The 24,151-nt window shown below is 43.3% G+C and overlaps 1 protein-coding gene across 3 annotated transcripts in view; it reads right to left on the bottom strand.

The window, feature by feature from the left end:
- SLC25A21 (solute carrier family 25 member 21) overlaps positions 1-24,151 on the bottom strand; it is a 208,291-nt gene that overhangs the window by 30,328 nt on the left and 153,812 nt on the right. For all 3 annotated transcript variants that reach the window (XM_069951324.1, XM_069951323.1, XM_069951322.1), the window contains exons 5-8: positions 12,479-12,545; positions 5,667-5,726; positions 3,956-4,063; positions 1,155-1,319 (exon numbers count right to left, since the gene is read on the bottom strand). In XM_069951324.1, the coding sequence (XP_069807425.1) occupies positions 1,155-1,319; positions 3,956-4,063; positions 5,667-5,726; positions 12,479-12,545 (400 nt within the window). The remainder of the gene's footprint in view (positions 1-1,154; positions 1,320-3,955; positions 4,064-5,666; positions 5,727-12,478; positions 12,546-24,151) is intronic.

Here is a 24,151-nt window from a genome sequence, read left to right as displayed (position 1 = left end):
GCCCTTTACACGGTCGCCGCATACAGCAGGGATACGGCCGTTTTAGAGCTCCCCCACCGTATGCGGTGACCGCAGATTCTTAGTCCGGTTCCAGAGTTTTTCAGCACCTGCCCTATAAGACGACACCTGGCATATAAGACGACCCCTGACTTTTGAGAAGATTTTCCTGGGTTTTAAAAGTAGGCAAGAAAATACTGTATTTCTCTATAAAGATGGGGGTAACTTACACTAAAGGCCCTATTATGCTGAACGATTATCAGCCTTCGTAGGCCGATTACTGACCACCCAGGCCGATAATCGTTCAGTTTAATAGCACATGTTGAAAGGAAACGATCATGCACAATGCCCTGCAAAATGCCCCGGCAACAGACCGCCACTGACTTCAATGAGCCACCAGAACAATCTAAGGATCGTTTGAGTGGCCTCTCCTGCTGCTCCCTACTCCCTGTAGTGTGTAATAGGAGGAAAGCAAATGCCGACCAAACTGCTTCAGTAAAATAACACTCCATGTAACAGGGATTTAAGTTTCACATCTCATTCGAATACCTTGTGAACCATTTTTCACCATGCATTTCTTCCGACCTATGACTGGAATGCTACCGGCAGTGACTAATACAATGAGGAGGTCATGTTAAGAGTAACTTGTCATTGATGGGATACATACAACACATGATAGTTATGTTTTTATGAGAGATAGGAAGAAACAATTCTCAAGTCAAGGCAAAACTGATCCCCCAAAGGCAAAAAAAACCCAGTGAAATACTCAGCTGCAAAAATGTTTAAAAAGTTGGGTTCTGAGTACATAACAGTACAAGAAACAATGTGGTAGCCTGTGAATGAGTACAGAGACTTACACAGGGGACTAGCACATAACAGCTTTTTTCCACACTCGGGCACTTAACTATACGCCATCCAGAGATATGGGTGTCCATTATAGAAGAAAATGGCCCAATGGCCACTTCTCCCTTTCTTTGCTATGTACAGTGGACCCTATGGAGCTCATGCCCTTGAAAAGGGAAAAGTTCATTGCTGCTTTGAACAATACTGGTAATAGAGAGCCAGAGGGTAGACAGTATATTCACACATGATAAAATATTAATGGTAATAAACAGTACTAAATAAAACTATGTTCTGATATGATGTAGCAATGGTACCTTATTAACTGGAAAGGCGTTCTTCACATTGAAATAAAATCCAAAATAAACCATGTTGAAGACTCCATGGCGACCCAAAGTGGCAGTCAGTCCCTTGTTGAGACCTCTCAGTCCAATGCCATCTGTCTGGATAACATGACGAGCCTGGGCAAAGGTGGATGGTTGCTAAAATATAACATAGAGGGTTATTACCCAAGAAAATGCCTAAGGGAACCTGAGAAATAGAAACGGTAACCATTATTTTCATTGTATTAAAGTATATAAGAGAAGTCTGGCGGGGGGAAGGGTAAAAAATCATTACGGGCAGGGGGGGGGAAATAAAAAAAGACTATGCTTACTGCTCCCTGTGCCCGCCACACAGTACCATATCATCGAGCTGCCGGACCCCGCCGGCTGTCATCTACTTTCTCCTCGGTTCCGGACACATCACGACCCGGGTTCCATGTCACAGGCTGGTGGGATTTAGCCAGCTTAGCCAATCAGTGACTGCAGTGGTGTCCCGCCCCAGTCACTGACTGGCATCCATCAGCCGGGTCGTGATGTAGCCGGGGGAGGGGGGAATTCTAAAAATTCTATATGGCTACATATCAGAAGTAATGAGGCATAGTGCTAAATATGTTAGTGATCAGTGAGCATCTGAGCACATGGACCCCCACTGATCAATACTTTATAACATGTCAAAAAGATTGCTTATGAAAAATATCAGATGGATTTCACACAATGTCTATGGTCAGTCCTACAGAGGAGACGGCTTTTCCTTTGGAACACACACCGAGCAGCACGTGCTTTGTTGACTTTGTTACTTAGAACATAGACCCTTTCCTCCTTGACACTTGAAGGACAGGAGAAGAAAGAAGATCTAAAAGACTGACTAATGAAGGAATGTAGAACGTTAAAATCGCCATCGTCACTCAAGAAGTAAAGATGAAGATAAATTTAGAGTTGAAAAGTAAAGACAATAGAAAACAGAGGATGAGATGTTCTCATTTCTAAGGTCACATCTCCAATTTTCAGCTGTCTGGTCACTTTACTAACCAGCCCATGTGTTGTAGATAGGGATGGATCTAGTAAGGTGGGCATCTAATGGGAATGGTAATAATCTAATGGGAAACTGGACAATATTAGGTATAATATGAATCAGCACTATAATGTGCAATAATGCACCTATCCACCTGAATAAGCCAACAAGTCCCACCCTCCACAATAAAAATCCCTATACAATGGTGGCCCTAAGGACCCTATTACACAAGATGATATTGCTCAGTGTAATAGAGAGACAAAGATCAGCCGATGAAATCATCAGCTGATTGTTTCTTTAGGCTGAGACCTAAAACCACTGTGTGTCGACCATGCATCACTGTGTGTAATAGCGATACGTGGCTGGCGGCTGACGATTCTACAAACAGTATACATAACCCATCCACGCTTCAGGGCTCCTCCTCCCCGATCCTGTGCGCTGCAGCTTCATAGTGGCTCGCCTGAGCTGACAGGCTGCTCAGCCAATCATTGGCCACGGTGGTCCCGAGAGGAAGCAGAGCGCAGGAGGAGCCCTGGAGCATGGATGGGTTATGTATACTGTTTGGGCAAGGACATTGGTAACGATGTCCCTGGCGCCCTTGCTAAACGATTATTGGGCCCTGCAATAGGCCCAGTAAACAAGCTAGATCAGCATTCATTTACAGTATTCATCAGGCCCCTATCTGCCTGTGCAATGGGACCATTTGCGCGTACGTAGAATTCTGTACACAGACTGTGCTCTGCGGACTGGACCTGGCCGCGCCACTGTGTCAGTACACTAGCACAGACTCTTAAACTGTATAGGAGCTCCCAACATCATAAATAATCATGATGTCCAGTCCGCAGAACACAATCCATGTGCGGACGGAATTCTATAGACGTGACCCCTAATACTGTCCAGCAATAAATCCAGAAGACTCTATTAGTAGCTAGCATTACTTTATCTCATACAAACACACTAGGAATTCTTAGGCACTGAATCTAGAAGAGCCCCCAGGGGTTCACCCTTAATTCTTTTCAGACTGGGTAAAAAAAATAGTCTTATTTGGCCTGCGATTGAATGATTTAACATTTTTAGTGAGTAAATGTGGAATACCATACAGCCTGAGAATAACATGTCTATTACAATATTTGTATAAGAGCTGTATAGCCATAGGCAAGTCACTGCATCAGGGTGGGGTCTGCCATACATCTATGGCAAACTTTAAAGGTTGTTTTAAAATTAGTTATATAGATTTGTATATTGCTTCTATTAAAAAAAAATATCTAGTCTTTCAGTACTTATCAGCTGCTGTATGTCCTGCAGGGAGTAGTGTATTCTTTCCAGTCTGACACAGTGCTCTCTGCTGCCCCCTCTGTCTATGTCAGGAACTGTGCAAAGCAGGAGCAAATCCTCATAAAGAACCTTTCCTGCTCTGGGCAGTTCTTGGTGGCAAGAAAGAATACACCACCTCTGGCAGGACATACAGCAGCTGATAAATACTGGAAAACTTGAGATTTTTAAATAGAAGTTACAAACCTGTTTAACTTTCTGGCATTGGTTGACTTGAAAACATTTTTTCCCCACAGTACAGAAATTAATGGTTGATGATATGAATGGATATACAGCAGCTATGTCTAGGAGAACTGTAGGGAAAAATATATATTCCACATTTTTTTTTATACTGAATTTTATTAACATGTTATGTTCTGACCCATCCAGACCCTTCCTTCAAGCCCTCCATTCAGACTTCATTATAAAAATTAAAAATAGCATTTCAGAAAGAAGATCTCAGCGCTCTTACCTGGGCATAGGCATTGCGATTGGCTTGTAGACTAACTTTTACAACTTCAAAAGGATTTACCACCACGGCCTCTGTTAATCCAGATCCAAGCCCAGCAATTGCAAAAATCTAGAGGAGGAGGCAGGTAGAAATGTATGATAGCACTGTACTGAGATGATGCCACTAAGGCTATGTCCATGTTTGAATATAGTCTTTCCAGTCACTGCTGTGGCCAGTGTAAGGTAAGTTGGCAATTCCTATGCGTGATTTTTTTTTTCTTTCAAACCATCTGATGTCAGAAAGTTATAAAGATTTGTTATTTACTTCTATTTAAAAAATCTAATCTCTTCCAGCATTTATCAGCTGCCGTATGTCTTGAAGGAAGTGGTGTATTCTTTCCAGTCTGACACAGTATTCTCTGCCGCCACCTCTGTCCGAGACAGGAACTGTCCAGAGCAGCAGCAAATGCCCAAAGAAAACCTCTCCTGCTCTGGACAGTTCCTGACATGGACAGAGGTGGCAGCAGAGAGCACTGTGTCAGACTGGAAAAAATACACCACTTCCTGCAGTACATACCGCAGCTGATAAGTACTGGAAGACTGGAGATTTTTCAATAAAAGTAAACTGAAAATCTATATAACTTTGTGGCACAAGTTGATTTAAAAGAAAAATCTTTAGTGGGAGTCTCCCTTTAAAGTGACTGTACCACCAGGCCCAGGCTGAAGCACTTGAGGAGGCCGAACCACCCTTAGTGGGAAGAAACCCCAGCTCCTCCATGACGTGACTCCATTAGAATCAATGGAACCCTATTATAGAGGGGCTGGGGTTTCCTCCCACTAAGGGTGGGTCGGCCTGCCTCCAGTGCTTCAGCCTGGGCCTGGTGGTACAGTCACTTTAAAGGGAACCATTCACCCCGTGGCCCCCGGCAGAAACTGACATACAGTGACATAAAGGTCAATATACTTACCACATCGCTCCCGGTCCCGTCCCGAAGCCCGTTGTTGACACGGAGAAATCGACGATTCTTCTTCTCGCGCCCATTATGGTAATGAGCGCCGCCGGGTCCGAAGTCCAGCCTTCTCCCCGCCTCCGACACTTGATTGACGCCAGGTCCTCTTCCTCCTCGTCTTCTTTCTTCTCGCCGGATCCCGCGCAGGCGCCGTGACAGTCGTTTTCGGCGCATGCGCAGTTCACAATTGAAGCCGCTCCGCAGCTTCACTGTTTACTGCGCGTGCGCCGATTTGCTCGAACACTGTATCCTGTTTACCGCGCAGGCGCAGAAGAGGTGACGAAACCATCACAGCGGCGCCTGCGCGGGAATTCGGCAGAAGACTGAAGACGTCAATCAAGTTCCAGGAGGCGTGGATGGGCGGCGACGAGAAGAGGACCTCATGAATAAGTTGGACTCGTCCGTCGTTTCCTATGGACGTTGGACTCATCTCAGCTCATTACCATAATGGGCGAGAGAAGAAGAATCGGCGATTTCTCCGTGTCAACAACGGGATCCGGGACGGGACCGGGAGCGATGTGGTAAGTATATTGACCTTTATGTCACTGTATGTCAGTTTCTGCCGGGGGCCACGGGGTGAATGGTTCCCTTTAAGTACTGGTGGTCTATGCTCAGGTTACCTTCTAAGGATTTTTTCACATCTCATAAAGTGAAGGAATATCATCAGTTATGCCATCATTAGACATAGAAGCATTTGGTTATGAGAAAAATTTAAAAACTCACCCACGCAGGAGACAAAGACAATGGAGTGAGCAGCTTTTTGTATTGCTCAAAGGTGAAAAACTGAAAGAAAGTAAATGAGTGGTCACTCAACTTGTTCAACAGCATATAGATAAATGATAGTATTGATTTTTTTTCTTCTTTTTTTTTTATATTGCATATTCAGCAGCGCTGTACAGTCCCTGTTGTGGCTCACAATCCAACCTCAGTTACTAATATTGTTAGGTCTTTAGTTTTTTTTTTAATTTTTATTTTTTTTTAATTTTCAATATTTTTATTTCTTTTCCCTTCACTTATAAAAAAAAATAAATACAAAACTGGATAACATCATTACTAAGCGAGCAGCATATCTCCCATGTCCATCAAACTTCATACCCACTTCCCAAAAACTTTCAGGTTTCAGCTTCTCATCACCCTAGATTTATTATGTATCTGACTCCTAGTTTTTCACGTGTGACTCTGCAATCTACTGTACCTGAATCGCTTTGCAAAAAACGGAGCGATTTACATTGCTACAGTGAAAACCGACCACGGTAAAGTTAGATAAATGCAAAGTAAATGCACCAAAAAGTATAAAGAAAACCTTTAGTAAAGATGTCTGGGGAAAAAAAACAAACAAGGAAACTATCTCCTTTTTGCTTCCTTTTTGTTTTTGTTTTTTCGGATGGAGGGAGGGGGGCACAGTGCCCAGAGAAAACCCATGCAAACATGGGAACAACATACAAACTACATTCAGTTGTTGCCTTGGTTGACTTTGAACCCAGGACCCCGATACTGCAAAACAACTGTGACAACTACTGAACCAACGTCGGTCCTATGTATTCTAAATAGGTCCTAATCCTGTAATGGGAATTTTTATAATATATACTTTTTTTTTTGCACTTAAAGGGGTAGTGCGGCGCTAAGAAATTATTCACAGAACAACACACATTACAAAGTTATACAACTTTGTAATTTATGTTATATCTGTGAATCGCCCCCTTCCCTGTGTCCCCCACCCCCGCACTTGTACCCGGAAGTGTTGGTGCATTATACATTACCTGATCCGTGTCGCGCCCGTCCGCCATCTTGGACGCAACGTCATCTTCGGCCGGCCAGCCGAAGCTCTCCGATCTTCCTGAGTGCCAGCCGCACTATGCCGTGTCATCAGCCGCTGAGCCGCGATTGACCGAGCACAGTTATGCTCAGCCAATTGCGGCTGAGCATCTGATAACGCGGCAGAGGGCGGCTGGCACTCGGGAAGATCGGAGAGCCGGCCGAACATGACGTTGCGGCACAAGATGGCAGATGGGCGCGACACGGATCAGGTAATGTATAATGCACCAACACTTCCGGGTACATGTGCGGGGGTGGGGGGACACAGGGAAGGGGGCGATTCACAGATATAACATACATTACAAAGTTGTATAACTTTGTAATGTGTGTAATTCTGTGAATAATTTCTTAGCGCCGCACTACCCCTTAAGAGCCACAACGTACAATAAACTTTAGGTCATTCCAAGCAGAGGTGAATCTCATCTATTAGTCAAAGGGTGTCAATCACTGTGAAGGACTTCTGAAGTTCACGCATAACATGAACATCCCAATGACTTCCGTACACAACATGTCATGCTTTATTTTCTCTGTAGGGCTTTGGCTGTCCAAGCATGATGGGAATTGTAGTTTTGCAATAGCTGGAGGGCCAAAAATTCCCCATCCCTGCTTTAGAGATTATAGCTGATCTTCTGTGTGCCAGTGGCTTAGCTACCATAGAGGCAGGGTAGGCAGTTGCTATGGGGCCGTGCCGGAGGGGGGCCCGGGGGAGAAGGTAAGAGCATGTGTCCTTCTGCATAACCCCTTATGTACTGCAGTGTGTAAGTGACCCAATGTTTACTTACATGCTGCAACACAAAAAAGGGTTAACAAACAGAAGACAACGAGATCTCCTCTGATAACCTCTGACCTCTATTCTCCAGCTGTGCCACCAAGTAGGAAAATGTGCAGAGCTCCATGCAGAGGTCAGGGGTTATCAGTGCACAGGCAGTAAAGCAGATATATCCTTGTCTAACATGACAATTGGGTCAGTTACACTCCGCAGTACATAAGGGGTTAAGCAGAAGGTAGTCTGCTCCTGCACCTATGTATTCAACCATAAGGGCCCTTATAGGTAAAAACAGTGGACTGACAGAGCAAGCATTGGGTCAGTTACACTCCGCAGTACATAAGGGGTTAAGCAGAAGGTAGTCTGCTCCTGCACCTATGTATTCAACCATAAGGGCCCTTATAGGTAAAAACAGTGGACTGACAGAGCAAGCAGCCATTGGCTCTCTGCTCTGCCAATCACTCTTGTGGCTGCAGGCGGAATTTTACCTCTGGCCACAAGAGATTTTATTTTTTGGCCACATCACAGAGTGATGAATCCTAGAATCCTAGCTACGCCCCTGCTGTGTTCAGTTTGTTTTAGCAATAAAGACTGTCCAAAATGGACAACTCATTTACGACATGAGCCAGTCTGAATTCTAAGGGGGTCTACAGTATATACGATACGGCATATATTTAACCCTTATAAAGAAAGAAATAAAGGAAGTGATAAATTACAATCTGCAAATAACTCCTGTTTATTAATCACTAATACATTTACTTCTAACCAAATACAAAAGGGGTAGAAGAGAAAGAGAGAGAGAATAAGAGCGAGCACTCAGGAAATGTAGAGCTGGCTCAATGTTTGAGTTTGCTGTTAAAGGTTGTTTTGCTTTGGTATAATTATATGTGATGAGTGATGTGCGGTCACGTGGGCCGGCTAGTGCTGAGATATTCATACAAGAGAATATTCTAGATGTCAGTATGTAAACATTGTGCACTTAAAACTCATACAGTACTGAGATTTCTTTTAAAAGAAGCAATGTAGAGGTCAACCCCGGCCTGAACAAGCGTTGGAAACTAGAAGTGGGCCTTCAACTTAAGAGTCGCCTCATTGTTACCGGACTCAAAGATAAAAAACTGCATTCAACTTAGGGGCTTGTTCACATCATGGTTTTGCTATTTGTCAAGGATATACTTATTAGGCTGTTTGCAGCAAAAAAACAACACAAATATATATATATATATATATATATATGGATTTCCATAGGTGACCAAAGATACGGGCCACTGAGTAATATTCTGAGATTTCCAAAGATGTAAGATGATATAAAACAAATCTAGTAAAACTTTAAAAATACACTGGTCACCCAATGCTTCTTATACCAGACATTAGAAAGGCAAATAGACATAAGAAAATTTTTTTTTTAATCAGATTTTTCTTTTATTCTGTTTGGGACAGTACTTTAAATGGGGACTAAAAGAAAACTAAGGCTGGATTCACACTGCATTATTGCAATCCGTTTTTACAAAAAAACGGATGGAAAAACAGATGCATTTTTTGTGCATCTGTTCTGATCAGTTTTTCCATTGACTTCCATTACAGAGAAATGGATCAAAACGCATTCGTTTTTTTTTAAACATACACAAAAACGTGATTGACCGTGTTTTTGTGTACGTTAAAAAATTGATGCATTTTTATGTGTTTCTTTGTAATGGAAGTCAATGGAAAAACGGATCAGAACGTATGCACACAAATACATCTGTTTTTTCCATCCGTGTTTTTTTTTTTTTTTTAAACAGATGAAAAAAAAACGGATTGAAAAACCAGTGTGGCCCTAGCCTAATCTAGAGTTATTTCCCTTGCCTATTAGTGTGGTAGCCTCTAGAACAAGCCAATCCTTATAACGGTTTATTAGAAGGCCTGTATAGCTCCTAAGGGCCCTATTCCACCGGACGATTATCGTTCAGATTATCGTTAAATCATTTGAATCTAAACGATAATCGTTCGGTGGAAATGCAGTTAACGATTAACGACCGAACGAGAAATCGTTGATCGCTTTATAAGACCTGGACCTATTTTTATCGTTGCTCGTTCGCAAAACGTTCGCAAATCGTTCGCATTGAATAAGACATTGTTCGGTTGTTCGCAATAGATACGAACGCAATAGCGAATAAATAGCGAAGAAAAACTAGCGCAATTACGATCATAAGTAACGATTATCGTTCCATGGAAATGAGTGAACGTTTTCAGGTCTTTCGCAATAGCGGTCGTTTGAGATCGTTAATGATTATGCAGACGATAATCGTCCGGTGGAATAGGGCCCTAAGTATACGGGCTCCACATGTACTGGGCTATTCTCACTTACATATATAATGTACAACAGGCCATGATTATGAAGACAAAGCCATCCAGTGTTATGGTCCTATTACATGGAGCGATTTTTAATGATAAACGATCGCAAACGAGATTGTTTATTGTTAACCTGAAATCGTTCACCATATTACACAGAACGATGGTCATTAGATACGATTGTTACTGCGATAGTTACTGTGATCGTTTACTCCTTCTGATCCCAGCAAAACAATGGACAATGTGCCATTACACTGAACGATTAGTGAAAAAATGCGGAACTTGAGCGAACGAACGCGGAATTACAGCGAACGATTAGCGAAAGATTAACGATAATTTTAGGTTCAGATCTAAATGAACGATCAACGACATACAAACGATTTTCAGATCGCTGCCTGCAATTACACAGAACGATTATCGTTTAAATTCGAATATAACGATTTTTTCGCACGATAATCGTCCCGTGTAATAGGGTCCTTACAGTAGATGCTCAGTGGTGGGAACTCTATTACAAGACAGAGCTGTAAAACGCCGGTGTGCTTCAGCCCATAGAGAGGCCACTGTTGGTATGTGTGGCAAAAATAAATAAATAAATCACATTTCAGGCTTTGTAAATACAGCTGTTGTAAAGATCAAATATGCTTTACAGCATAAAGTGTTGACTTAAATACAATATGAAATCAGAACAGTAAACCGACAAGATAAAGCCACTTTATCACTCAAAGGGATTGTGTGGTTCAGCTAATGGCAGGGAGGGGTCTTGTTCAGGGTCCTCATATATTAGGCAGAGCAGGATAGCCCAAACACATAATATTACGTCTGATAGGGCATCCCTTATCTTCACCAGGGTACTGTATATGTGCCATGACGACCCGACTCCCAGAGCTGTGTGGGCTGTGGCTGCTGGAGAGGATGATGGCAGGGGGACACTGAGGGACACAGGGCACTGGAGGGACACTGAGTATCCGCACAGCTCTGGGAGTTTGGTCGTGACATCACCGTTTTATCCAGGAAGTGAAGCCTTGATGCAGTAGTAAGTGCAGGGAAAAAGCACTCTATAAGCATTTCCCGTTTTGGGGTTCAATACAATACTTTAATAAAAATTTTCGCTGGACTTCTCCTTTAAGTCCATACCGTCTCTGGGCGGTGAAACCCTATGCAGGACTCTGCTCTCTGCAGGGGAGGGATTATTAGGGTATAGAGAAGTGTAAAAAGCCAAGATCAGTGGGGGTCTGGCCATTAGGACTCTCAGCGGTCAAGAGAACAGGGGATCCCTTCTCTCATTGCGTGAATGACGTGTTGGCTGAGCATGATGGCCGTTACTTAATTTGCACTCTGTGGAGCTGAAGTAGAAAGTAGAGTACAGTGTGTTCAGCTATCTTTGGTATCCTGATAGAGAGTGAGAGTAGTGGTAGCGTACATGTCCGGCTGCCACTCCATGCACATGGGGAGGGGGACTCCCGTTCTCATGATCAGTGGAGGTCCCAGCAGTTAGACCGATTAGGTACTACTACTTAGGTAACTTTTAATCTTGGGATGACTACTTTCATGATTAAATGGGTACTCCAGCGAAACATTGTTGTATGGAAAAAAGTTCTATAGATTTATAATTTACTTCTATTTAAAAAAATCTCAAGACCTTCAGTACGTATCAGCTGCTATATGTCCTGCAGGAAGTGGTGTTTTCTTTCAAGTCTGACACAGTGCTCTCTGCTGCCACCTCTGTCCATAACAGGAACTGTCCAGAGAGGTGAGAGGGTTTTCTATGGGGATATGTTACTGATCTGAACCCTTCCTGAAATGGACAGGGGTGGCAGCAGAGAGCACTGTGTCAGACTGGAAAGAATACAGAACTTCCTGCAGGACATACAGCAGCCCTATAGACTTGAGATTTTTTTTTATATAGTAAAGTAAATGACAAATCTTTAGAACTTCCTGACACCAGTTGATTTAAAAATTTTTTTTTTCGAGAGATGTCCCCTTTAAGATGTGGAGGAGAAAACAAAAACCTAGGTCCATCTGTCCAGGACAGCAAACCCCGTCCCTATGATGGAGGGACTACTTTTTTATCTTCTACACCAATAAAGAAGATAATTTAACCAGAAAGTAGATTGTTCTATCACACCTGCAATCTCGGGATGCATAGGGTTATTCTTTTTGCGGGAGACAAAGAGTCGGACTATCCCCCGGCTCTTTCTGTACGGAGGGCAGAGCTGCCAAAAGTTCTGATTTGCTTCCCATGGTAATTTCAACGTTATGTAAATAACGCAGGTAAAGCAAAGCTTTGCATGACATGTAAATAGAGAATTTGTTTTACAGAACAGGGGACGATTTTCTAGTTTCCTTTTCATTTAACAAACGTCTCTGATGGTTTTGGTCAGAGGTCAAGTCCCCAGTTAGCTGACAGGAGCTGGAGCTAGACGTTTAACCCTTTCTTCCATACTGAGAGGGTTGACGTCTTGCAGCCAGCGCTCTACTGGGTTTGTAGAATTCATGTGGCTAATATTTTCATAAGGCAAATAAAAGGTTAATGATACTGACCGCACAGACATCGGAGACATGTCACATGGTACGTTACTAGAAGCTGCTGGTCCACGCAGGGCAATGTGCTAGAGGGACTTACCTTAACCGCTCGTTTTGGGGTCTCGGCCAAGATAGGGGGAAGTATTCCTTTATAGAAGCCAAACAATCTATAAAATGAAAACAGCTATCATATTAGGCATTCATCCATACAATATATTCAGTCACTTATTCATTCTCTAAGGTGGTAGCATTCAATGGGCAGCTCTCCAACAATTCTCAATACACTGTATTTTACTTTAAGGGTATGCTGGGAGTTGTAGTTTTAGATATTACCGGAGTGCCACATAATGGACACCACTTTTCTAGTATACCTCCATACACATGGCTTGGAGGTAATTTTATATATATATATATATATATATATATATATATAAAACTGAAGGCATAGAGAGAACAGGGTTAGTGGTAAAACTTCTTTAACTTGTAGTAAATTTTTAAAGGGAAACCATCATCACCTGCTGATAGCTCCCTATTGCGCACGGTGCGCTGACTATGAAAGTAACTTTCTTCCATCCTCCGAGCCATTTACACGCACTTTATAGGTTAATCCTGCGTCTAGTAAGACCGTTTGGAGCACAGGTGGCCGGCCCGTCCCTTCCAATGATTATCAGTGGAAGGGGCTGGCCTGGTGTGAGCCGGACCGGTGCTCCGGGGGCAAAGCCCCGCCGCCAGTGCTCCAAATGTCCTTAATAGATGCAGGATTAAACTACAAAACTGCACAGAAACAGCGCAAAGGAAGAAGGTAAGAGACGTCCCTTCATTCACAGCACCCCTGTGTGCACTAGGGGGCTATAAGCAGGTCAGATTCTTTTAACCTGCTGATAGTTTCCCTTTAAGTGTTGGTTGCTTGGTCTTTTTAATGATAGCCTCTCCTTAGGGTCCATTTACACAGAAAGATTATCGGACAGATTATCTGCCAAAGATTTGAAGCCAAAGCCAGGAATGGATTTGAAAAGCAAGGAAATCTCATGTTTTTCTTTATGACCTGATCTCTGTCTATAGTCTATTTCTGGCTTTGGCTTCAAATCTTTGGCAGATAATCTGTCAGATAATCTTTCTATGTAAATGGACCCTTAGGATAAACCATCAATATCAGATGGGTGGCAGTCTGACTCCTGGCACCCCTGAAGGTGCAGCTGTATCTTCACTTCCCATGAGAGCTCCATCACGGTTCTAACACCTTCACCATGCTTTACAGTGCAGCTCTGCTCACTCAGGTTGGCCATTGTGTAAAGAAAAGCCACATGGCCTCCAGTATGTCACAGCAGGGAGAACTGATTTATCTTCCAAGAAGTACAAAATTGCTAATTTTACTAACTAATTCACCAATACCTAGAAATTTCTAGGGAAACAATCAGATATATGTGGAGCCACATCAGCCTTTATGCGGGGGGGGGGGGGGGGGGGGGGGGGCTAGAGAGCTGTCAGCTGCCATTCTCTTTGTTGCTTGGTTCTTGCTATCTGTTTATGAACTGGATGTTGTTATGACTAAAATAATAAAAAGCGAGTCCTGGGATGAAAGACATTTCTATTTTTACTTGTTGCTGTTTATTGCTTGGCACATGGCTTTTAAAGTCACTGGTTTTGGAGGGAAAGATAAGACGATGGAGCTGCAGCAGTAATACCGTATATTGACAGAATAGAACGTATCCATTGTCATTAGGATTGTATAAAACCAATAGCTGTAAATATAAACCTACACATATATGTATCAGATTCCAATCCTACACTCCTGCTCTGAACTGAGATGTAGATACAACGGCATCCAATATATGCAACACTGTGGGCTTAAAGGACAACTCCGGCGCTGGTAAAAAAAACAAAAAAAAAAAAACTGAACTGACGGTCCAGTTGTTGTCTTCATTTTTACTTCACTTCCTGGTTTGGGATTTCCCATGACGCAATTGCTCCCCTGTGAGGTTTAACTGACTCTGTAGAACTGTTAGATGGTTAACAGCTTGCTCAGCCAATCAGAGCTGAGAAACCTGAGTCATCTGACAAAGGGAGGCTGGCTTAACAGGGCTTAGACCCGCCTCCCTCTTAATGATGTCATTGTCACAAAATGGCTGCCACAGAAAAGTCTAGGGTCAACAGTCATTAGGTAAGAATGAGTTTACTTCACTTCCTGGTGGGGGGTTGAGGGAACATAAGGAAGGGAGGCAGATAGGTGTTTGAAGCATTTTACAAAGTCATATAACTTTGTGATATGTTTCAATTACTGGGAAAAAGTGTGGTTGAAAATGCTACCTGTATTTGGATTTGCAATAAAGCTCTATGGAAGATTTTGATGTTGAACTCTTCTTTTTTGTTACGTCTTTACGACTTGTCAAAAGATTTTATAATGACAGGTAAACTTTAAAAGGTTTGTCTGGGAAAAGAACATTTGTGCCCAAAAAAAAAAAAAAAAAAAAAAAAAAAAGGAGACTTACCTAGTTTTTTGCCACTTCCCTTCTCCCCAGTCCCTACCACCAACAACTTCCTGGTGACATCTCAACATGCAGGAAATGCCTGCTCAGCCAATCACTGGCCACAGCAATGCCCCACCCCAGGCCAGTGATTGGCTGAGAGGGCATTTCCTGTGTATCACCAGGAAGACGTCACCAGGAAACAGTGAGCCGTGAGGAACTGGGCACCATCGGAACAGCCACCTGAGATAGGCCAGTCGAGTATAGGCCAGTGGATTAAGGCAGGGGTAGGGAACCTTGGCTCTCCAGCTGTTGCAAAACTACAACTCCCATCATGCATGGACAGGCTGTTTGATTTATCAACTGTTAGAGAGCCAAGGTTCCCTACTTCTGTTTTAAAGGGTCATGGTGTCAAAGTGTTTCTTTCTCCAGGAAAACCCTTTAAATAAGTTTTATGATAAAAAAAACAACCTCTTCAACTGGGAAGATCAGCTGAAGAGCAGAAGAGAAATCTGTGCTGCTAATATACTGTATTTAGGTGTGTGTATATACATTGTAGACGTGTCACATACATTTTTGCAACTGAAAATCCATTCTATACATGTGAATGGGGTTGTTCTCCAAGAAATTGTGTCAAGGGGGGCACTGCGTGTATACATAAAGGTATTCTTATAGTCTGTTACAAGTAAACAATACATACATTGATCTCTATGGAGATAATATCCCCTGTTACAATATACTATAGATGCACTCAGGTGTTGCCTTGGTTGGATTCCAAGCCATAGCCCCTGCATTGTAACACAGGAGTATTAACCCCTAACATATCTGGTGACACTACAGAGCAGAACGTAACCTAAGGGAGTGCAAAAGTGAATAAATATGGATAGCTATGTCATTGTGATGTGCCCTTCATCTAGAAAGGTCCTTAGAAAACCGCAGGCATTGTGGTATAGAGCATAGAGAGTCTAAGCAGACCGATATATAGTGTTGTAATAAAAGATTCATTATAACTTAATGGTCCACCAGACTCCAGACAGACTGACTACTGTGAGATCCATTAGCCTGAGGAAGGTCCGGGAAGGGCCGAAAGCTTGCTTTATATTTATGGTCTCCACTGCATAGTATTTCATATTGGTCGGAGTATACACTATTTGTCTATCACTGTAAAATAAACTATCACTTCTGCATAATATTGAGTGCCGTGGATTTTACTACGCTTTGGTATGCATGGTTGAAGAACCACAACCCATTGAGCACCAACCAGCGAGAGGTGTGCAACACTGACCTAATCTACAATACCTATAATAAAACATACAAATAACCTTTATAACGCTACATGAGACAACGGAGCTACAGAAAGTTACAGACTGGAAGAAACAGCTCTTATGTCAGTGCCATTTATCACAGCATGACAGGGGAAGCATCCTGTGGGCTACCTGTGGAATAACACACCTTCCTGGCCACATATTCCAGCAGAACAACTAAATATATGATTTTCTTTATTTTCTTAAAAGCTTCCCTTTCTCAGTCTATAATGTAGGCGAATGCGCAGGATACAGGCCTCCAAGAATAATGGATCCAGTAACCTGAACTAACACAAACAGTGGCCGTAAAATGGCAGAGGCCCATTAGAGATGGGATCTGAGAAAAGATGGGCATCAGAGCATTACTGAACAAACAGCACACCTGAGAAGAGGGCCTTTCTCCCTTTCAGATGCCCCAGCCGCCCTCATTTATCTGTCATCAGGGTCGGACAGCACAGAAATAAATGAACTCTTACCCACACAGCTGTGCACTAAGATCGCACACCGGCTCGGAATTATTACTAGATTTCTCTTACCAGACATCAACTTACAAATAAAAAACATAGTAAGGCCGGTTTCACATTAGCATAATACACATTTTTGTATCCGTATTAGATCTGCCATGAGTCCGATGACCGGAGCTTACAGCGGTCAGGTTTTCAGGAGGTGGGACTTGTGGCTGTAATATGGATGCAAAAAATATTTTTGCTAATGTGAAACCGCCCTTACCATGCTTCCCTGCCTTTCATTTGTACTCTCCAGATTTTCTACCCAAAGATATCTATAGAAAATGAAGAACTAGTCAATGCTCACATCTGCATGGGAGGCATAGTTTGGGACCTTTGTCGCAAATTTTTGTCATTTTTTTATAGAAGAATTTTCTCTCTTTTGCCAATGGCCATTGGACGCCATCACACAAACCAACCTGCCCTATTATAAATCAGACAAGTCTTTTGGGTGACATTGGTGCCCATTATGATGTAAGGAGTTAGGTAGACATCCACTTGGAAAGTAATGGCTTTCAACACATGTAAAAGTTTTAATAAAATTTGTATTGTCCTGTTTTGTGTCTATTTTATTGTGTGCACAGTTGGTTGTTTCCAGGGTCTGGTACTAACCGGTTGGTTTAGGGACAGCTGGGCCAAGGTGCCATTATGGTTGAACAATTGCTGTCTTAAGTATAGGCTAACACTTTGCATTCACAATAGAGATGAGCGAACCGGGTTCGGGTTCAAGTCGATCCGAACCCGAACGTTCGGTATTTGATTAGCTGGGGCTGCAGAACTTGGATAAAGCTCTAAGGTTGTCTGGAAAACATGGATACAGCCAATGACTATATCCATGTTTTCCACATAGCCTTAGGGCTTTATCCAACTTCAGCAGCCACTGCTAATCAAATGCCGAAAGTTCGGGTTCGGATCGACTCGAGCATGCTCCAGGTTCGCTCATCTCTAATTTACAATGACTATTTTATTACAGAGTTGTTTCTTACCAAGGCAAAATGATACAACCATAAGAATTCGAAGGCCAAGGAGAGACTCCCATGTATCCTGGGCAAAGTGAGTTTTGGCTTTATAGGCCCTGTTGCAAGTGGTATAATAGGTTACTATAATGGGAGAACCATGGGTGGGTTTGGAGTCTTTTCTACAGAGGCCACAAAGTGACTAGGAGCAGCTGTAGATGGATATCCATTGAGGACAGGGCTAGAATAGAGCAAACTTCTAGCATTTTCGAGATTGCTGGAACCGGAGTGTATGCCATTTGATTAGCGAGGGCTGCTGAAGTTGGTTAAGCCTATGGCTGTTTCCTTGTTTTCCAGGCAGCTTTAGGGCTGCATCCAACTTCAGCAGCCAACGCTAATCAAATGCCGCATGATCGTGTTTCGATGAACTTGAGCAAGCTCGAAGTTCGCTTAACTCTAGACAGGACCAAATGTGCTACTGGGTCATGGAAGCCAAATGCTAGCCCAGGTTGTGTAGGTGAGTGAGGGATTTTATTAAAAAGGGGGATGCATTAAGAAGACCAGTGGGAGATCAGAGAGACAGTAAAAGGAGAAGAAGAGAGAATGAATGTACAGTCTGTCAGATTAAATTGTTGAGAAATTTTGTGCTTCATCTGCTAAGGAAGATTGCCGATACTCACTGACATTTTTAGTAAAGTTCTTCTTCACCATACTGCTGCGTGGTCTTCCATTCATCAAAGCCATTGAGACACCTCCCAGTGGGACCTATGCCCAGATTGTAAAAGCTGCAGTAGTGGTGGCCCGCTCTGATGACACTGCCTTGTGGTTTTAGGCCATAAGATTTTGGAATTTAAAATCCAGGCACTGGTCTAAAGGGCTATTCAGACTTAAAGAGAATAAGTTATAAAAGAGAGACATATACTGTACCTGACCACTCTGCTGGATAGCTGTTAGAGTAAGAAAATGAATTGTGCTTTTGTTGAACCTGGTGGTAAATAAAAACTTTATAAAATCACCTCTCAAGTGTCGGAGAGGTGTTGCCAAGCCCTTTAAGTGCTGTAGCTTGGCATGCCTCCACAATCCCACTCCCCTCTCTGGAATGGTGAGAACGGTGGTGCTTGCCCCACCTGTAATGCCAGACAAGTGAGATTTTGGTCTATGACAAGTGGCCTGTCTGTGCCCGGCAGCCATTATAATACAGTAGAATACAGTCATGGAGAGAAAGGAGCTGCTGCACCTCACACCTATGGCTGACACTAATGCCTCTCGTCTACATTTAAAACCCAACGCCAGGATGTTGATATATAATTTGATCAAACCGTATTGCCTCATGTACCGCATGCAGGTCCCCTGGCCCACATGAGTCCCTAATTAGCAGGAAGCACCTGTGTACATATGGTAAGTACCTCCTCTTTTTCGCATTCTACCTGCCGGCAGATGGTGAGTAGTAGCACCTTATTCACACTTGTGTTGCTTGGTGTCTGCTTTCTCTGCCGACGGCGCCAACGGTGTTTGGGGGGGCCCCTGGGGTTTGGTCCTGTGACAGTGGGGTTGCAGGGCCATTCTGTAGTCTTCCTTGACTGTTGCGCACACTTTGTGAGGTTGGCAGTCGCTGACCGGCACAGTGTCAATTAGCGAAGGGACTCATGTGTATCAGAGGCCTGCACATGGTACATGAGGCAATATAGTTTGATCAAATTATTTACTAATTTCTGATGTTGGTTTTTATTGTAGTTGACAGGCTTTCGTATCAACCATGGGTGTGATGTGCAGCCATTTTTGTCCTTTAGGCTTGGGCATATTATAATACAGTAGGACTAGACTGCACTAAATGGTGTGAAAAAGTAGAAGACAAAACATCTAAAATATATTTCCATAGCTTGTGATTGACATCCATAGGCTAGACACTGTATTTGCAGACAGGGTTCGACTGTATGTACATCAAACATTAAAAGACAGGGAGGGGAGGGGGTGCAACGAGACGAAATGAACAGGAAAAAAGTCAATTTGATAAGTTTTCGAGAGATGTTTTATTAGCCTAACATTTATCCATCAACGTGGTCATCTCTATGCATCATTTACTTGACACTTTACACTGCAAATAGTGTCTGAGAACAATCCTCAACATCAACACTGTTCTTGCTGGAAGAGCCTCACACCAAGGACATACAAAGGGAATATTCAGGGAAAAATGTGTTTTCTGCAAACTCCACCCAATGTCAAGCCATCCCCCAACAAGCCATGTCCCACCAGAGCATAGCTGCCAACAGTCCTGGTTTTGCCGGGACTGTCTTGATTTTGAGGAGACAGCCCCAGGCAAAACCATGTCCCAGGAAGCTCTGCCCCGCCACGGAAAGACCCACCCCATTCGGAGCAAGTGACCTCACTCAGGCAGAGCAGGGAAAGCAGTCGCTGGGGACTAGAGGAACCATACAGGTGAGTATTGCTTTTTTTGTTTTAATTACAGTTGAAGGGGGTAGTAGTATGATGATGGAGGGGCCGAGGATGAAGGGGGTAGTAGTATGATGGAGGAGGATGAGCATGAAGGGGGTAGTAGTATGACAATGGAGGGACAGGAGGAGGAGGAAGGGGGTAGTATTATGATGATGGAAAAGCAGGAGCATGAAGGGGTAGTAGTATGATGATGGAAAAGCAGGAGCATGAAGGGGGTATTAGTATGATGATATGGGGTGCAGCTGCATCATATGGACACAAACTACCAGTATATACAGTCAGTCAGTAGAGTGCTATCTCTGGGCCGCAGTATGTATGTTGCTCTGAATGGGGTGTGTAATATATTGAGGACCTGACACTGGGGTGTGTAATATACTGGGGACCCGATTCTGGGCTGTGTAATGCTTCTTTTGTGTTGTTCTGACTGTAAAATTCTAACTAGAAAATTCAAAAACAAAATGAAAACACTGTTGACAAGCCACACCCCGCAAACCACACCCACGATAGGCCGCACGCCACAGAGACCACATCCACCATAAGCCACACCCCTTGTTGTCAACGCTAAAGGGTCCCTGGAAAAAAATTTCAAATGTTGGCAACTATGCCAGAGCAGAGTTTGAGTATGGAAGTTTGGGAATGGATTTAAAAAACGAAGGGAACACACCCTTCCTACACAGCGGGACTCACCCATGTTAAAACCAACGTGGCTAAAAAAAACGTGTGCGGCATTAGCACTAGTTCTTGACACACCACTATTCAGTGTATTATGGAAGCCGACCTCTTGTGGCGACACGAGCAGGGCACATTCCTGGTACAACAACGCACATCACCTCCTAGACAATTTCATCCTCGTGTCACATCTATCTGTCCACAGCCAATGCCCAGAATTCATTACGTTCACCCCCCCCCCATCTCCACTGTTGACATACAATAAATCTCGTGCTCCTCGGCTTTATCTGCATTAGAAGTATTTGCTTGCTCTCACAAAAAAAGAACAAATGCTTCTGTTAAAAATCTGGCAATGGAGATGGCAGTTTCCTGCTAATGTATTTCTGCTGCCAGATAGGAGAGCTGTGAGGGCAGAGCTGGATACAGATCCTGGCATCCTGCCTTCTACCTAGGTAAATGTGCCGATTTATTAACTCCTCGATGGAAATTAGTGATAGGTTTCCTTTCTCTATCCTTCTCATCATATTATCAAATTCTAACATTATAGCCACTTCTATCCAAAGGAGTTGGCTAAGAAAGAAAGTGTTCCTAGGTGGTACAAACCGCGTGCCAGTTTTAGGGTGCTTTCTGGCATGTCGAATGGCGCTGTCCTTGCGGTTTTTGCAATGTGGTTTCTGGCCAGAAGGAATCCGCAGCTCAAAGAAGTTGAAAGCACTTGTTAAACCATGTGGTCTAAAACAGCTATTCCTTGTAACATGTGCATCGGTGTGCTGAACAGATGGCCCAATATTCAGTGACTGTAAAGCGTCATACACAAGATGGAATGCTGACTTAAATACAGAGCCATATCAGAATGAATATACAAAAATACTGCAGAGACACAATCACATTTTTTAACGTCATTGAGCTAGCCAGACTTTCCTCCAGGAAGAAAGAACAAAGCTAAGGGGGATCTCCAGTCAAGGAGACCATCTTCCAACAAGCCACAATAAAAAAATGACAGGACTTTCTAAATATCTCAGCAAGGTATCCATCCACAGACAGCTGTTTCGGTATTTGCCCCTCACCAGTGTGGGGTAGGATTCTGGCTAGTGGAAACAAAGCCTAGTAAGTGCATTTAAGAGAATGATGGTTGACCTCAGGGAGATCAACCAAAACATTGCAGAAACACCATCACATGTTTCTCAACGTCAGAGAATGAAGGAACATTGACCCCTGGGAAATTGATTATGCAAAATACTGGGAAAAACCATCACATGGTTTCTTAACATCAGTGAGCTAGCCAGATCTTCCTCTGGGAAGGAACAACCAAGCTAACGGGGATCTCCAGTCAAAGAGACCACCTTCCAACAAGCCACAACACCGCAGAGACACCATCACGTGTTTCCCAACATCAGTGAATCTACGAACTTTGCCCCCTTGGAAATCAAATATGCAAATATACTGCAGATAAACCATCACGTGTTTCTCAACATCAGTGAGATAGCCAGACCATCCTCCGGGAAGAAACAACCAAGCTAAGAGGTTCTCCAGTCGAGGAGACCACCTTCCAACCACACTCAAAAAATTATAGGACTTGTGAAATACCTCAGAAAGGTATCTATCCATAGATAGCTGTTTTGGGGTACCACTCATCAGTGTGGAGTAGGATTCTGGCTAGTGTAAACAAAGTCTAGTAAGTGCATTCAAGAGAATGATGGTTGACCTCAGGGAGATCAACCAAAACACCAAAACATCGCCTTGGGGGCAATGTTCCAAGATTCACTGATGTTGAGAAACACATGATGGTGTCTATGCGGTGTTTTGGTTGATCTCCCTGAGGTCAACCATCATTATCTTGAATATCAGAATGAATGTCATGGAGTCTACTGTACCCCTGTATATGTCTGATTTCACATGGAATCCATACAAACCCAACAGAAAAAAGGTGCAGCTTTCAGACAACATATTGACACAGAGGTAATTTCCTTTAAAAGCAATGGCACTAGGTCAGAATATTCAAATACACACCTTCAAGTTCACCAGAACTCGTACTGCAATGCATAAAAGGATGTACAACTCCATACTGGCGGCTATGCCATGTGCAAGAGCAATGAGATGGGTATGATGATGAAGGCAAGTTATGTATGTCACAACAAGACAGCAAAGGCCAATAGCAAGGCAATTCCTACCAATAATTTTACCATTTAGTCAAAAATGGACACTTAAATGAGAAAAATGATTATCGAAGACAGCCGTACGATGCCCAGTGGATATCATGCACAGGTCCTATTAAAGGGGTATGTTTTTAAAATAAAAACAGTGCATACTCATCTGCCCCAATCCCGTGTGTGTGCAAATCTTGTTTTTCGGCTGTTTTTTGGATGGCCATCTCCTGATAAGATTGGCAAGTGATTACAAAGAGAACCTCTTTCGTTCTGGAGGACAATGCATTAAAGAGGTTATCCTGAGAGCACTTTTTTCCTCTGCCTCAGCACTGTGTAATGCTTAATTTCTACTGTGGTGGCGCTGCAGGGAAGTCTTTGGCCTCAGCCGTCTCATCCTAGGGAATGTGGCTGCTAGGGCCAGTGACTGGCAGCAGTGACTCACCTCAGCAGTTTGTATGGCACACTTAGGGTCCTATTTCACGGGCCGAGCAGGGCCCGACCAACGATGTAAACGAGCGCCGATTTAGTTTACTGGGCCTATTTCACAGCCCAACAATCGTTAGCGAGGGCTGCAGGGACATAGTTACTAATGTCCTTGCAGCCCTTGCAGCATACATCACCTAGCAGGGCTTCTCCTCCGCTCCGTCTTCCTCCCCGGGTCTCGCGGCGCAGCCAATCACTGATGCTGCGCCGCGGGACCTGGGGAGGAAGATGGAGCAGAGGAGAAGCCCTGCTAGGTAATGTATGCAGCTTCTCAAATAGTCGGTCGCCCGCTGCGCACCGCTATTCCACGAAGCGTTGCGCAGTGGGTGACCAATGATTTTAGGTTTGGGCCTAAATAAACACGATCACGATCATTGGCTGATCGTTTTCTCTATCCCACCGAGCCATAATCGGCCGAATCGGGCCAATTATCGCTCCGTGAAGTAGGCCCCTTACACTGGGGGCTGTGGAGTGGTGCGGTACTGGATCAGGAGAGAGATGACTATGTCTCTTTGCTTTTCTTACTTACCCTCCAATTTCTTGTGCAAATATGGCAAAATTATGGAAAACCCCATTACGTTAAATCGTTCACTATATCAGAATCATGGAGAAAAATGAAATGGTACATTTTTAACCGTATGAGAATTTTTTTTTATCTTTGTGAGTCAGAAAACAACAGCAAGTAAAGCCAGGAATATTCACCATAAATAAGAAAAAGCCACGAAGACCGAAATGACTGGAAAAGAAATGTATTGGAAAAAAGCACTATGTGCCATTTATAGCTTTAGG

The sequence above is a fragment of the Dendropsophus ebraccatus genome, chromosome 13 (genome assembly GCF_027789765.1).
Source record: "Dendropsophus ebraccatus isolate aDenEbr1 chromosome 13, aDenEbr1.pat, whole genome shotgun sequence".
NCBI classification, from domain to species: domain Eukaryota; kingdom Metazoa; phylum Chordata; class Amphibia; order Anura; family Hylidae; genus Dendropsophus; species Dendropsophus ebraccatus.
This window is presented reverse-complemented; position numbering and strand designations above follow the sequence as displayed.